The sequence below is a fragment of the Eutrigla gurnardus genome, assembly GCF_963514095.1.
Source record: "Eutrigla gurnardus genome assembly, chromosome: 1".
NCBI classification, from domain to species: Eukaryota; Metazoa; Chordata; class Actinopteri; order Perciformes; family Triglidae; genus Eutrigla; species Eutrigla gurnardus.
Window position 1 is genome coordinate 27,066,645 of NC_139915.1, and position 16,745 is coordinate 27,083,389.

Genomic DNA, 16,745 nt, shown 5'->3' on the forward strand with positions numbered 1-16,745 from the left:
ACACGCACACACGCACACACACACACACACACACACACACACACACACACACATGCACACACACACACACACACACACCTGGCTCAGAGGCAAGGATCACATATATGAACACCTGGTGCTTTGAGGAGAATGTCAAAGCGAGTCATGTTACTTTCCTCCATGAAACTGATTTGTCAGCCTTTCCGCAACAGAGTTTTATGGTGTTCTGTGCACAGCTGTTATGCAGCACGCAGTGTATGTGAGCGCATGCACATGTTCATCTGCTCGTCGATATGTCATTCATATTTTGTAGTTTCTACACTGAAATATGATACAAATGTTTAAAAAATGTTCCTAACCTGCCATGTCATCTTCTAAAATCAGGGATAGTATTTAACACTGTAAAAAAGTTCCATTAATAAAATGAATTAGGAAATTAGGCTTTGAAATAAATCAACACTTGGCCAACAAGAGGTCTGAAAGCGATGACTGAAATTGTTAAAAGATTATGGAAATTTGCAAAACCACTACTAGCCTCATAATTTCCAAACATATCATTAACTGGGGACTGGTGGCCTAGTGGTTACCTAGTGGTTACTCCAATCACAATATCACAAGTATGATTCTAGCCAGGGACCGATGTTGCATGTCGACGCTCCCCGTCTCTCCGCATGTTTATCTACCACCACCATCAATAAAGACGAAGAAAGAAAGGGCTTCTAGCGTCATTCTGCAGCTGCTCTAATAAATGCAAAAATATCTTAACAAAAATAAAAACTATTTCCCTCATTGGATTGTCTGGGGCTGTTGCTGTCATGTAGCATCTGGCTAGCTTAGCATGTGGTTTAGAACAGTTCCAGCTGAACCAAAACATGCAGCGGTTTAAAACAATAAAATTGTAAATATAAATCATATTCCCAGGCCCTCTCCATAAATGCCCCTACAAAATGTATAAAATGACAAAACAGCCATTAAAAATGACGATAAACTGGCACGGGTTCAGCTAAACCACACCTAAAACGCCGGGCTGTTATTATGTTCATGACTATTGAGATTCTCACCCTTCATCATAACTTATGACTCAATAACTGCAATAACTGGCAATGAATCACAAAGTGTGCGACTGTAACGGCCTTCTATCGATGTTTTTAATATAAAAATATGAGTGCGTGGCCATAAATACCCACAAACAACTCCCATCACTGTTGTTATAATGACTTTCTTCATCGTCTTCATGTGTCTATCATCGTTTTTTAATAAAAAACAGGGGTTTTCTCAAGTGGGACAGGATTTGTCCCCCAGTCTCTTTTACTGCCCGTGGTGCTCGCTCTCCACCCAGCTCCTCCTTTTTTCTATCCCCCAAACCCTCAGTCGAGCACTGGTGACACTGGAGAGAAAAGTGAAATACAAACTGAAAACTGCCTCACTGAATGATGTCATCACTTCAGTGTTGGATCGGGAACTCCCTAACAGAGGACTCAGTGCGCCCCCGCCCAACCCAAAAACACACGTATGTACGTACACACACACACACACACACACACACACACACACACACACACACACACACACAGTGAGGAAATGGAAAAGTGATCTGTTCAGAGCCACCCTTGGCCTTGTTGAGGAGGCAGCAGCAACAGCAGCACCAGCTGGAACACAGTGTGCTATCATGAAAGACCAGGAAAACTCTTACACCACCGACTGCTGCTTTGTCTCCACTAACACTCAGAGACAGACTATACAGATACACTCAAATTTATACTTTGCACTTTAAAACCTGGTGCATAAGATAGTTTCATAGCTTTTTTTCTCCCCCCTCCCTCCCTCTTTCTCTCTCTCTCACACACACACACACACACACACACACACACACACACACACACACACACAGTCACAATTACCTAAACATCTGCGTCCGGAGGCAGAGACCTGGAAGCCTTCGGGACACAAGCAGATGAAGCTTCCTTCAGTGTTGGAGCAGGTTCCAAATGTGCAGATCTCAGGCGACTGGGAGCACTCGTCAATATCTGACACACAAAAGAGAGGGACGCCATCAAGCACCTCATCACCTTCACATATCAAATCCCTTCCTAATTTGTTCCATCAGCATTTCGCGCTTTTGCATTGACATCAAATAGCCGCGAGGATGAAGTCATACCAGCACGTCATCCCAATGTGATAAAACAGAGTGTAATCTCACTAATGGATGCTTGGATGAAGGCATATTATAGCCTCCACGTCACATGTTCGCTCATCTCAATGACATCTGCTGCTGTTACCGATGTGGAGAATTTGGTGCTGTTCCTCCCTGCTTCCAGGAACAGAGCAAAATGCAGGAATGTGTTGAAGTCTGCCGAATATCTCTTCATCAGCCCCACTATATAAACAGTCCAAGTGTTCTGGCTCGGGCCCACTCCCACGTGTGAAAGGGAGAAGGGTGATTTGTAGCAGCAAGGCGATTGAAGAGAGGGAGTGGGCAGAGAAGTGGTTTATTCTCTTCTCTTACACCTCAATAGAGTTGTGATTTATGCACTATATACGTCTATATGTGTGTGTGAGCATGTTGCACGGAGGCAGGTGTTCTCTGAACTGCCTGAGGTGAGATTCACCCCTGCGTGCAGATATTTTATTATTTCAGAAAAATTCCTGTTTTTTTTATATTTCAAGTTTTGGCTTGTACTTATTGACCATAATGCAGAAAGGACTTAAGGCAGCTTTACCTTCACAGGTTTCCTCGTGGAGATAATAGCCAGGCGGGCAGATGCACCTGTAAGAGCCATCCAGATTCAGACAAGTTCCTGCACCGCACGTGCCTGGATTCACTGCACATTCATTAATGTCTGAGAAAGAAAAAAGGAAAACGCTGTAAAACATACTTTTTATATTCAGACAAACATAAAAAAAAAATGAATACTGGCGGTTCCTTACCTGCACACATTCTGCCGTCTAAGGTGTGTTCATAGCCATCGTGGCACATACAGTGGAAGGAGCCCACGCTGTTCACACACTGCCCGTTTCGACACATGCCCCTCTGCAGCGAACACTCGTCGACATCTGATGGAAGCACAAACACAACAATGCATCACCAATACATCACAAGACTAGAACTTGCTCTTGCTTTTTTCTCTCTTTTACAGCCTCACATCCACAGAAGTTCATACCTATGCAGTCGCCGTTGTGAGAGTTCTGAAAGCCGAGGTAGCAGAGACAGTTGTAGGAGCCCACCGTGTTCTTGCAGGTCCCGTTTCCACAGGGTTGCCTCTCACACTCGTCCACGTCTGAAACCAGAGAGCATCATCGCGGTTTTCACCTCAGACGGCAGTCGCGTTTAGATTTACAGTCAGAATCGTTTAGGAACTGGCAGAGACTTACCGACACACATGGACTGGTCGCGTGTCGTTTTGAAGCCGTTGGGGCAGATGCAGCGGTAGCTCCCCAGCGTGTCGATGCACTGACCAGGATTGCACACGCCAGGGTTCTCAATGCATTCGTTACGGTCTGAAAAAGGAGGAAAACTGATCTGTCATTCCAGAATTTTATACTATTTTTCTATTGCAGTATATTATGGGGTCGTCAGAACCCATTTGTTCCTCTTATATATCAAAATGTACACAATTCTCCCCCACCATTTCTGCAACTGAACTGTAAAAGGAACTTGAAACGTTTTCAAATTTCTACTGAAATGTCCAATTATATACAGTAAATAAATACAGTTTATATTGATTGATTCATTGATTTATAGTCAAACATGTATCTTGTCAAGCTTAACTGACTCAAAGCTGGTTGTGTGTATAAATAATTTGAATTATGTGTAATAATTAAAATAATTTGAATCTCAGTTTAACATGACTTTTATAACTACATACATATTGGTTGCTAGCCACAATAAATCACTAATATGGGCATGTATTTATTCATAAGACACAAAACTGGCCATTAACGTATAGAAGAGTAACATCACTAATTAATTCAAGTCAAAATATGTGAATTTTTCAATATTCCGTTTGACATTATGCCTTCCAGCAATGCTTTTTTTCCCCTCTTCTTCAAATCACTATAAACCACAGTATTATTAATCTCAGTAAGTAATCCACAGATGTATGGACATCAATGTTTCCAGTCCCAGCTTCTCTCTCACCGGAGTCTGACCATGTTTGGTTGTTCGGACACGCATGGAAAGCAGGAAGCAAAACAGGATGTTGATGTGACATGTTCTTATCGGTGAGTGCTCTCCAGTCTGACAGTGACATGTTTCAGATATACAGCAGCACATTTTCAGCCGCTCTAAACATGCTTTGCCTTTCTCTTCGGCGTACAGCTGGCAAGAATGTGCAGTTAAAACGGTTTCATATGGCTGAGTTTTTACAACAGCTTGAGGAGGCGAGACAGCATCCTCCTGAAGACAGCAGTGTTTTGGCTGCTTCCTCTAATCTCTTCTCTAAGACCGCTCTATGTTTCCATCGATTCTGAATAATCTTCACTCAAGTCGTTAGCTGTGGGTTGAATGAACAGTGACAACCGAGCATCGCATCAATAATGTACTGTATAATCCGACACCTTTCACCTCTTTATCAGCCTGAGCTGATCACCACCACATGCCTTACCTAGACACTGTCCAGTGGGGGTGAAGCGATACCCGGATTTACACTCGCAGCGGTAGCTTCCCGGCAGGTTCAGACAGGCTGCATTCTGCTGGCACACCGGCCCGTTCTGACACTCATCGATATCTAACAGGGACAGATATATTCAGAGATTTACTTTAAAAACGTAAGAAGAATTCTTAAACTTTATAATAATCGTCATACAGGTGCATGCATGAAATCTGACTTCTGCATTTAACCCATAACAAGCATTTTTAGGAACAACAGTTTGCTGTAAAGGGTGCAACTTGGAGTTCAGTGTCTTGCTCAGGGACACTTCAACATGTGGACAGTAGGAGCCGGGGATCGAACCGACAACTTTCTGGTTCGAGGACGACCAACCCGCTGATCCACATCAGCCCCCCGAATTCACCACATTTTTAACTATTTTGGCATCTTATTCAGTAAAACTTCAATGGAGTGTGGGCCTTACTGTACCTTCACAAATCAACAGCTTGTCGTTGTAGATGAAGCCAGTGGGGCACTCGCACCTGAAGCTGCCAATCATGTTAATGCAAACTCCATTCTCACACACTCCTGGGATTTCCCTGCACTCATCAATATCTAGCACATGAGAAAGAGAGAGAGAGAGAAGGGGGCAAAATGAGAACTGCACAAAATTTAACAAAAAAAAAAAAAAAAACCTTTAACAAAGGGAATCTTACCAATGACCCGTCCAGTGGTGATGTCGATGGAATATCCTGGTCTCTCAGTGCCACAAAGGATTGCAAACTCGTCTGAGTAGACAAAAGACGTTTGTAAAAATTCACTCTTTGGTTATGCTTAGTTATGTTTTGCTGCAGGCAAATCTGATTTGTTTCTCATGTCAGATCTTTTAAGACAGACTGTCCACCACTGTTTTGTTTGCAAGTAATCCAGTTGGATTTCTGTGTTCAGACATCATTAATCTTTTTGTATGGGTTGCTGCGGAAACAAAGTAGACAGCATCTACGTGGGCTACACTGGTGACACGGATTTCCAACAAGGAGGCCATCAGACTGATTAATTTTTGCGCCTGTCCACGGACTGTTGTTTGCACTCGATAGCGCTCAGTGAGTAGCCGCGTGGATTCTGCTCAGCACTTTTAAATATGATTTGAGTGGCCAGAGCATCTGGATAGAGACACGTGTAGAAATTCAATTGGAAATGCATTGCAAACCACCTCCAAATGTGGTTTGGATCACATTTGCAAAAATCGCATTTCATGTGGTCTTTTAACTATCCAGACTGTCTAAAAATCTGGATACAACCTTGATATGCCAAAAAATGGATTTGAACTGGCAGTCTGAACAAGGCCGAAGCCCCTTATACTTTCAGCGTGCTAGTATGTGCCTGAGACCTCACCGGTGCTGGGCACAGGACACTTTTCACAGGGTTTATTCCATGCAGAGCCAATGTTGTAGGAGCAGCAGCACATCTTCTTGGTCATGTTGAATGTCAGCTCTCCATCACATGTCCTGTTGTCAGGGTAAAAGTTCCTGTAGCAGTAGCTCTTCCTCATGTCTGTGTGCGTTTATAAGAAAAGAAAAAGGTTAAACACAACGCTGTCAATGCGCGTTACGATCATTTCGCAGAACGATGCGGTCCGTGTGAGTGCAGCGTGCAGACCTACCCATGCAGTTGTTCCCACCATTGACCTGCATGTAGTCCACGGGGCAGATGCAGGTGTAGTTCCCGATGGTATTGTAGCACTGGCCTGGGCCGCAGATACCTGCTCGTTCACACTCATTGATATCTGCACACAATAAGAAAGACAGACTGAAATTAGGAATTTCTTTTATTAGAACATTGTTTTAGTTACAGTGCCACGCGGCTCATTTTACCTATTCAAACTTACAACAAAATACCTGTGATCTAAAGGACTGTGGAATGAGTGCAAGTATCTATGAAGGATACATTGTATTTCTAGGTAAGTACACAAACACCCCCAATATTATAATCATCTTATGTGGAAAAACATTACTTAAGCTGGATTTTGGTTTAAATATCTATTACTCATATCCATTATACTTATGTTTTATGCTTTCTATACTGAAGTTCTTTCCCTACCAATAAAACTGCCAGAGAGCAAACACAGTGATTCTTCCTTCCAGCCCAGCGAACAGCTGAACTGTTGATCGACAAGAGACACAGTGGACGTACAGTCCTAGACTTTATAGAGCAGACACTCGCTTTTGTTCTGCCGGCCAAAAAACACATGCTAATTAAAATGCCACCAGCCACATGTCATTGTCTAACCCTTAGCCCCCTCCTCTTCGCTCTTTGTTCCCGTTTCTCTTTTCTAAACACACTTCTCATTTATCTGCCCCCCCCCCACCACCAATCTTTCATTCCCCCATCTCTCCCTCCCTCTGTCATCTCTGGCTGGTCTACAGGGGACTCAGTGTACTCCCCTGAGGAGAGGCCTGACCACATCAGAGCCTCCTCTGGACGCAGTTAGGCGCTCAGCTGTCTCATCATCCCGACTGAGCTTTGCCGGGTTAGCGACAGACCGGGAACTAGAGCAGAGACGTACTGAGGCAGAATGAGCTGCGGTGTCGTCTACGGGACAAAAAAGGGTCCAATACTTCTTTGTATTATTGCTGTCATTGCTTTTTTTCCCTTCTCTCTCCATGTGTCATCGCTGAACGAAGGCCTCGACGGCTGGACTCAATTTCCTTCCCGTTTGAACGTCCCAGGGCAACAGCTAGAGAGGAATAGGTCACCGGTGTGCCCGTGTGTGTCTGCGTAGAAATAGAAATGCACGTGTGTGTCCGATACCTTCGCAGACTCTGGTTTCCGTGTTGAGGGCGTAGCCTCTTGGACAGTCGCACTGGAAGCTGCCAAAGGTGTTGATGCACTGTCCTCCCTGGCACAAGCCTGGCAGCTCTTGGCACTCATTGATGTCTGCCAGAGAGAGAAAGGGAACACTTAGTGGGCAGCGTCTGTGTGTTATCTGCGTCTGTAAGTGTGCACAGGAGAAACCTGACATGACCACATGATAGCATGTTGCTGCCTGACCTTCCAAGATGACAGTGATGGGGTTTGGTCTGAAGCCTTCTCCTCCAGGACACAGTGTCTTGTACTCGGCTGTAACAAAGCACCAAAACACATAAACAAGCAGCGACGACACACCACACAAACCACAGTCAAAAGTTGTTTTATTGCAGGATTTGACAGAAATGATGGTCCATCTCAGATCTCAAGAGCTATCCACAGAGCCCAGTAGACCGGACATTACTGCAGCGCTTCAGAATTACAAAGCGAAAAGGAAAAAGGTTTTGTTCTTGTCATAGAAGCGAGCATTTCCTCGAGCTGAAAAGGATGAGTCACTCCCTGTAATGTTATGAACCATCTGTTGGTAATTTTCAAGTGAGTTACACAGAACTGTCTCATCGTTACCAGCAACAACAATTACAGCAAACACACACTCATCGCATGATAAGAGCAGAAAACTTGCACCGTGGTACAAAACAACGAATAAAAGGATTCAAAAAGATTGAAAGGGCACTTTCCTGCCCAATCAGATGTCAAAAGTCTACTCAGATCTTTACGAATTAACATCTACATGAACTGAAAAAATACATGCAGCAAATGTGTCATTCATTAAACAATTGTATTGGTTCTCCATTCTTGTTTTCTGCAACCTACCCCAAATAACAACACAATTGTTGATTTCATTTATGGGCCCATGAATCTTATGGGCCCAACCAAGGTTGAGTTGGTGGAAATGACTTCATGAATGTTTCTGCACCTCTTTAGTTAAAAAAATGTTGTTGTTGACCGTAACACTACACTGGATTGTTCCTAAACAATTGTGGTTTTTAATGAATGCACATAATAATATGCAACCTCTCCCCACTCCTACGTTCTCATGTCTTATTACTTAACGCCATGCAAATAAGAATCACAGCTGCAAAACGTTCCATCACCGACAGCGTAGTGATGCAAATATCATTACCTCGTAAACGTCCAGCATTTACTACGTGTCTCAAGTGGGACATAGATTTAGAAAATCTGTCAGTAATAGAACTTGCTGCCAGGAGGTGGGTTCTCAAACCTTGCTATTGAACTGAAACATAAAAATGAGCATGCATAATGCAGGCAAAGACAAAAATAACAAAAGGTCTGACTCACTTGAGTTGACAAAGGGGCATGATTCACAAGGATTCCCCCAGCCCTGGCCCAGGGAGCAGCAGCAGGATGCCTTGGAAACACCGACTCCAATCTCATTGGAGCAGTCCAAGCTCTCTGATGCGTCTCCGCGGGAACGGACATCGAGGTAGCAGCTTCCAGAGCGAGTGTCTGTATACACACACACACACATACATAGAAAAAGGGTATACAGGTGTCTCTTGTTTTTGCCTCAGAGGTCTGAGTCCTATGATGAGCAAAGCTCAAACACCAACAGTGTTTCGTGAGTCTCACCTACACAGCCCACGCGAGTGGGGTTGAGCTCAAAGTCTGCAGGGCAGTTACAGTGGTAGCTTCCAGGGATGTTGACACACATTCCATTAATACAGATGGTGGGGTCTGCACATTCATTGATATCTGAGAAAGAAAGGAAAAGGCAGCAATATACCGATATATCTTTCACTCCACAAAAAAATATTTTATTTTTCCCACAATAAGTAATTATTTGCCACAACAGCAAGGAGAGGAGCAGTGACCTTCCTGTCTGTATCTCAGGGGAGATGAGAGGTGTCAGTGCAGTTGCTCCATTTCTTTAACACTTTTTCAAATCATTTGGGGCATAAACAGAGCATTGTCGGGACTGGCAGCTGGACCGCTGTGTCGACTAATCTTACCTGTGCAGTTGCCTCCACTCCTGTCCAGCTCATATCCAATGCTACATTCACATCTAAAAAGTCCTGGGATATTCCGGCAACGTCCATTGACACAGATGTCAGCAAAGGTACATTCGTCTATGTCTGTAAAAGAGAGAGAGAGAGTGATAAAGAGGGAGGGGGAGTGAGAGAGAGAGAGAGAGAGAGACCCAGCTGTGAGGGATTAGTGGATCATGGGATCATAGTGGAAAATTGGCAGCCAGCAATAGGAAGTGAAGGCCGCTCACCTCTGCTAAAGAATGACAGTTCTGGGGCAAAAAAATGCCCAGACATATCCAGACAGACACACACATACACTATCAGAGCAGCAGCCAAGGTTATGCAATTGTGCTCTTCCACATCATTAGACTCTGCACAAGTCATTACTGTCCAGTCCTGCCTGAGTTGAGACAGGGAGGACTGGACAGGTTATTTCAGGATGTTTGACACATCAGCACAATGAGGTCAGTCTGCTCATTCAATTGAATCCAGCGATGTCTTATCAATGGAAGCATGAATCACACTCGTCTGCTAGCAGTCATAAACGTGCTCCTATGGTGACTCTACAGTAGCTCAGCTAGACAGATCTACGGTCTATGGGATACCTAAATATGACAAACCTAGATTGCATGTAAGCATATTGTTATAAACCCAGGGTTATGTCTGAAAGGTGCATGCAGCTTTATCTCAAACAAGAACTTGAAAAGAAAAAAAGGCCTGTTTCTAGACCATCATTTCAGACAATAGGATGTCATGAATTAGAAGATTTGGACCCTTTGGCCTTTTCTAACCTTTCCATTATGTAGCCATTGTAAATCTGTACAGACCATATATAGTCTATATTGACAATAAATATCTGATGCAATGAACATTTGCACTTTAGCCGAACAATAATCTTTGGGTGTGAATATCTAGGTTGCAAAATGAGAGTTCCTTCCACCCAGTCCATTGTTTTTCTGCTTCAGGGAAACTCAAAACCTTTATATAAATAACACATAACACATATGACAAGCCATAGAATGTCATATTAAATTATCGCAAGACAAAACTAAAGACTGTGCCCACTAAACCTTGTGTCTGAGGGTTAAGAGGCCTACCTCATCTGGCTAACAATTGCATGCTAATGTTAGCAACAAATTGTTAAGATGTCAAGGTTGTCATCAGCCTTTGTCTGACAATTTAACCATCTCACGAACACAAACAAAAAACATTTGACCGGCCGCCGAGCCAACAACCACATTTGAATTGTTCCCACAACTGAAACCCCTTTGATGCCGAGCATATTGATTGCTTCCCATGTCCAAAACACTATCTCACAAATTCCATTTGAAAGCGGCATCTGTTTGGATTAGTTGTTTCTCGTAAGAGGAAAACAGACAACTATTCACCGTAGCCGAGTCAACATAGGACGGCAGCACCAATTCAGATGTCTGGAATCAAGATAATCAGGAATGGCAGTGTTGTATTTCCTTACCCTCGCAGGCCTTGCCGTCAGGAGTGGAGATGAAGCCCATGTCACATTCACAGCGGTAACCTCCCGGCAGGTTCAGACAGTGGCCGCTCTCGCACAGGTTGCCGTTCTCTGCACACTCATCACTGTCTGTAGTGGTGATCACACAAGCAACGAGTCCATAAGCACACAATGCATATGTGCATATTTTAAAAAGTAATACATGTGTTTTTTTTGTATGCGTGACCTGAGCAGAAGAATCCATCTCCAGAGAATCCTTCCTTGCAGGCACAGCGATATGAGCCCATGGTGTTGAGACACTCGGCGTTGTTGTTGCACATGTGTGTCCCGTTGGAGCACTCGTCCAGGTCTAAAACACAAGTCCAGTTAAATGGATGTACGCGGAAGCTACTTCATCCAAATGTTGAGGAAAGGATGAGGCTGGTGATGTTCCATAGTTTATTTATTGTTAATAAACCTCATGAAAAGATCAAAACAATGCTTTAGTGCCGGGATATTCAACAATATTGTTCAAAGGGCTACATGACCCACTCGAACCTCTTTTTGGCCTCATGAATTAACAACTATTTGTCTTACTGCTATTTGTGTGTATTGGGCACAATTTCTGACATACACTCCAGTGATTACATGTATTTTCTTCAAAACATTGGATATTAAGATCTATGCTCTTTACCCTGGGGGATAGTGCAGAAATATTGAATTACTTCTTTAATTCCAGCAATTCTACACCTAAACGTTTGGATTAAACAGAGATTAGATTGAGGGTGCTCTGAAAACCAAGTATGCATCAAGAATGTTATATTGACATAAAGTTTTAGAGTGAGTTTTGTTTGGTTGTTAAATCACATACATGTCTTCACCATCAAGATGTTCTCACCTCAGCTTCTTGGATACTGACAAAATGTTAAATGTCCATTCCTTCATATTTCTCCATTGAAATTGAGTGGCAGCATTTCCCTGTGCATTTAAGGCCATAAGCCGTACCTGTGCATTTGAGACCGTCGCCGATCCACCCGGGAGCACAGTTGCATTTGAAGCCGCCAGCTGTGTTGGTGCAGGTTGCATGTCTGTCACAGTTATGGGCTCCGATCTCACACTCATTTACATCTGACAAAGAAGAAACAAACACAGAAGCAACGTCAAGAAAAATAGACAGTTCTCTGATGGGCTGATGATTTGGGTCTGCATTCTCAGTCCAGTGGGGTTCTTGGCATTGTGGAGCGAGTTGATGCTTGGTTTGAATTGAATAAAGACAGCAGCAGGAGACGACAGGACTAAGTCTTTCTGGGTCACTGTCTTCATCCATGTATTTCGGAGCAGAAGGCACAGAGACATTCTCATGATCTCCGATACTAATAGCCTTCCTGCAGAGGTTTAATGAGCAGACCCAGTCTCTGGATTTTTATTGTGCAAGTGTGTCCAGACAATAAAGAAGGCCAAGAGGGAGAACCACATCCTAATGCTAAGGCCTTGTTCTGTCTGAACTATTATTTCTGAGGTTATTTTAGACAAAGATTTCCCTCTTCATGCACCTCTCATACGAGGCTTTTCTTCAACAGCCCTCTTTTAATGTTCATTTTTGGTTTTCTCACCACCTCAGATGTCAAGTTTGGAAATGCGATCTTTCCCAAATATAATTTCTATAAAAATGCAAAGTGGTAACGTGCCAACTCTACAAATAAACATTCCTTCACGGCAAAACCATTATAATTATATCTGAACTCTGCCAATGGATGAAATATTGAGGTACTTAGTAGATAATATGGTTATAAAAATACCTCTCTATATGGGCTCACCTATTGTACGTTGCCCTGGATTCTAACAAATGAACAACAAGGGAACAATTAAATTGGCTCGGCTACTACTAAAATCGGCCCTGCCCATAAAGCTGTTTACATCCTGCAGGGTGTAACCAATAAGATCTCCGTCAAGCAGCTGGCAGTGATGAGATACTCTGAATGAGGCTCTGCAGCTCTTGTTCCCTGCAGTTCTGACACGATCAACTACATGGCACAATGGAAAAAAAGTCTCCATGGTGCTACAACAATAATGACTGCTAATATGATCCAAAACAACCCTGGAAAAAACACTGCACAACACAATAAGTGGCCCTGAGCCTGAAGACTGAGTGTTACTGCTGTGTTCGAGGGATTGCATAAGAGTGTGTGTGTGTGTGTGTGTGTGTGTGTGTGTGTGTGTATCTCTGTACATCAAGGGAAGGCATGCTATGAACTAGATCAAGATGTAAGGGCTTATCAGCCAATGAGACACACTCCTCCCTGTGTGTCTGTCTTTGTGAGGGTAGTAATTCAAAACACTGTCAATTAGAGATTAGTGCTGCTGGTTTACAGTCTTCCTGAGGAGAGGGTACGGCATGTTTACACTACATTTGATGACGGGAATAATATGAGGGCTGGGAGCAAACGAATCTCCCTGAATTACAGATAGAATTAAACATAATTTCCCCCCAAACCTTTGATGACAGAGAGAACAGCAAACAGACACGCATTTCTCATGTGGAAATTTAAAATGCATACAGGGGTTGCATGCATGCAAGCAGCGTGTCAGCGGTCACAGCTGGCGTCAAATAGGAGGCTTGATTTAACTGGGGCTAATGTTTGACACATGAAGTGCAAAAAAAAAGGATAAAAAAGGGATAGCCGAGGGATACCTGCCTCCTAGTTTGTACGTCTGTCTCTCCAGATGTCTAAATGCCAGCGAGCATGGCGGGCCTTCCTAACAACATGGCCCTGAAGTAACAATACACTAAATAACAAAGGGGAGAGGGATCTAAATATCTGTCGATCTATGTCATATTGAGTGTATTAAATATTTTCATTTCACTGCATTTGAAGGCTCTGCTGACGGCTGTGCTGCTGTCATATTCGCTATGTGTCAGTTTTGGCAGAAGCAGGATATTGAGCCTATGTAACTCTAATAAACTACATCATCTGTGGCCGCAAGACAATAAACCTATGATGTTAAATATTACAATGTACTCCAACAATAGCAGAAGTCAATAAAGATGCTTTCATACCACTACGTAGCAACCTACCTGCAAGAAACTCCAAAACAAGCAGCGATGTATGCAAGCCATCGCGTCTGAATCGCTGTTTACTACACTTCTCACGCGTCTTTCCAGACCAAATAAGGCTGTAAAGTAAAATCCCTAAGTGTATTGAGTTGACCGAAGTTGTTTTTTTAATGCTTTTAAATGTATTCATTTATAAGAGGAAGATTTTGTTATGTTAAGTTACATGGCCTTGCGATATTTGCTCAAATTGTTTGACAGTTTTGTCATTTAGCTCAAAGATGATTTAGTCAACACGCTGGAGGCTTCACCCTGATCTTCTCTTTAAAGTTAAGACAATCCCAAGCCTTGTAAACTCCCCCAGCACATCTCCACCCAGTTCATATTTTACAATACGCACGCAAAAGGCACAGTGCTGAAAAATTACGTACAAATACCCACGCCCTGCCCACTGAGGTCTCAGTGTTGTGGAATAAAAAATGAGAAATAATTCTTGTGGGAGCTTCATCAACAGCTGGAACAGATCTCGGGCTCGAGAGCACTGCTTACTCATTAACACTAACACACACGCAAGAGGATTTAGTCCACGCATACCAAAGTGGTCGCATAAGGCATTTCAACAATGGCAACCGATTCCTTATGCATTTTTCGTCCGAAGGGGGATCCGATCCAAAAAGAGTAGCAGGTTTTGTTCACTTGTCTATAACAAGACATCCTGCCTGCTTGATAGGAATTAAGGTCTTGATTCCCTGGTATTCTGGGGCTGAAATTCCAAACCTGTGAATCAGAACCGGCTGCTTTACTGCAACCCCAGCTTTCTCAAAACAAGGAAAATACTGTATGGACATTTTAATGGGATTAGAATGAGCAAGAGTGTGTGTGAGTGATTGAGTGAGTTTGAATGATACTTCAGACAGACCCATTTATTTGCGTCTTAGGGAAGACGTGCTGCTGCTGACTGTGTGTGTGTGACTCTGAGTCATTTCGATAACCGAGACGAGGTCAGATAAGATCACCGATCAAACTCCCAACCGGCGTTCGATTCCAAACTTTTAAATGGCCATGTAAATCAGAGCTGACTCTGGCTAGACAAGGAGCGAGTCCAAACTGGCAAAAAGGCTCTACCGGCCGGATGGACTTTGTATTTATGTGTTCTGGAGACCTTTCAGGTGATTACATGCTACAGAACCCTTCCAACCATCACGTAATGTTTAACTGACCTTAATGAAAGAGGCAACAAAAGAATAAACAAAGGTGCAACGTGATGCGTATATATCTGATGGGAGACGGTGATCTCACTGCTCCCGCGTGTGTTAACTTATGTGTTTGCGAGCGTGTTTCTCATCAAGTCAGACGGGAGCTCTTGAATGACCGTGAGTAATGTCAGCGCTGCTTCTGGTTAGCCAGACATTCTCCATGTATCTTCTCATTTCTCACCTCTCACTTCGACTTTCTCTGCTGGAGTTCAACACAAAAACAAACAATGTCCTCCACCACGTAAATCAGCACCTAGCCCTCTCCTGACTCATCATCTTTTCACTACCGTCCATGCTCTTCCACTGACAGGATGTAGGGTTGTGGGTAGGAAACGTGGGCGTTCGTTTCGCTCACCTGTGCAGCCCGTGGTTCCCTTGCGGACAGAGTATCCCAGCTCACAGTGACAGATGAAGGATCCCCTTGTGTTCTCACAGTTCCCACTCAGACAGATGTTTGGATTCAGCTCACACTCATCCACATCTAGACAGGGGGGGGGGGGGGGGGGGGGGGGGGGGGAAGAGGAGTGGAACGGAGAAAGAGCATGAATGTTAATTTGCTAAACACAACTACAATAAAAGGAAAAGTTCACGATGATGAATTTAACTTAATTAGCTTTTTGTTGGTCCGGCCTGCCAAACGGGTTTTGATAAGATGTGATATGTGTACGTGAGTAACACAAGAATTACATCATGAACTATATTAAGGCTTCATGTGTTTACTTTTAAGAACTTAGAGAAGATGTGTTTGTGCAGTGCCCATTTAGAAGTCCTAACATCATTGATGGCAGGTTTTGTTTTCTCATTCAGTGGAACCAGACCTCTAAATGTCATGCAATCCTCCTCGCTCAACCCAACTAACACAATGTTCACTGTGTTGTAAATCAATAACAACAGCATTACACTCTGTTCCCTCACACACACACACAGACTCATAGATCTGAGTCATTAAGTCTTATTCTCATGACTCATATCTTGGATAACCTTTAAGATGATCACCACGTTGTTTCAGTAAAGAGAGTCCCCTGGATCTAATAAATACTGAGCTGCAGAAGAGTGTCGTGTTTCATCCCTTACCCAAGCACATCTTCATATCCTCGGTTGACATGAAACCATCAAAGCACAGACACTGGTACGTCCCCGGGGTGTTGGTACACTGGCCTCCATCACAGATTTCTGGGCTCTCCTCACATTCATCAATATCTGAAGGTTGAAGACAGAGAGGCGACTCAGAAATGATATGTGTAGAGGACTGGAAAAACTGTATTGAGTAATAGTAATCCAGGATTGGATGTTTATTTATTATTTACCACACAGAACATATAAAGATGACAATATAAAACAGTGATACATCTGGGGCACAGTCCTCTTTCCTATACAGGGCAGGACAATACAAGTACAGGGTATTGGTTAAGTAATTAACAGCTCTTCTTTTGCACTAACTGCACTGAAATAAACCTCTGTGCTGCCTTGATCTCTGAATTATCTGTCTCTGGTAATTTAAAGGTCACAGTAGTCACAAGAAACCTATAGCCTTGGTCAAAAATGAATACCCTCTAAGCAAAA

At 43.2% G+C, this 16,745-nt stretch overlaps 1 protein-coding gene across 1 annotated transcript in view; it reads right to left on the bottom strand.

Moving 5' to 3' along the window:
- fbn1 (fibrillin 1) overlaps window positions 1-16,745 on the bottom strand; it is a 54,700-nt gene that overhangs the window by 10,672 nt on the left and 27,283 nt on the right. Inside the window, exons 30-49 of the mRNA XM_084015604.1 lie at window positions 16,257-16,382; window positions 15,538-15,663; window positions 11,880-12,002; window positions 11,122-11,244; window positions 10,899-11,024; window positions 9,407-9,529; window positions 9,027-9,149; window positions 8,736-8,903; window positions 7,620-7,688; window positions 7,380-7,505; window positions 6,232-6,354; window positions 5,964-6,122; window positions 5,285-5,356; window positions 5,058-5,183; window positions 4,584-4,706; window positions 3,352-3,477; window positions 3,141-3,257; window positions 2,908-3,033; window positions 2,700-2,819; window positions 1,881-2,006 (exon numbers count right to left, since the gene is read on the bottom strand). Of these exons, the coding sequence (XP_083871730.1) occupies window positions 1,881-2,006; window positions 2,700-2,819; window positions 2,908-3,033; window positions 3,141-3,257; window positions 3,352-3,477; window positions 4,584-4,706; window positions 5,058-5,183; window positions 5,285-5,356; window positions 5,964-6,122; window positions 6,232-6,354; window positions 7,380-7,505; window positions 7,620-7,688; window positions 8,736-8,903; window positions 9,027-9,149; window positions 9,407-9,529; window positions 10,899-11,024; window positions 11,122-11,244; window positions 11,880-12,002; window positions 15,538-15,663; window positions 16,257-16,382 (2,451 nt within the window). The remainder of the gene's footprint in view (window positions 1-1,880; window positions 2,007-2,699; window positions 2,820-2,907; window positions 3,034-3,140; window positions 3,258-3,351; window positions 3,478-4,583; window positions 4,707-5,057; window positions 5,184-5,284; window positions 5,357-5,963; window positions 6,123-6,231; window positions 6,355-7,379; window positions 7,506-7,619; window positions 7,689-8,735; window positions 8,904-9,026; window positions 9,150-9,406; window positions 9,530-10,898; window positions 11,025-11,121; window positions 11,245-11,879; window positions 12,003-15,537; window positions 15,664-16,256; window positions 16,383-16,745) is intronic.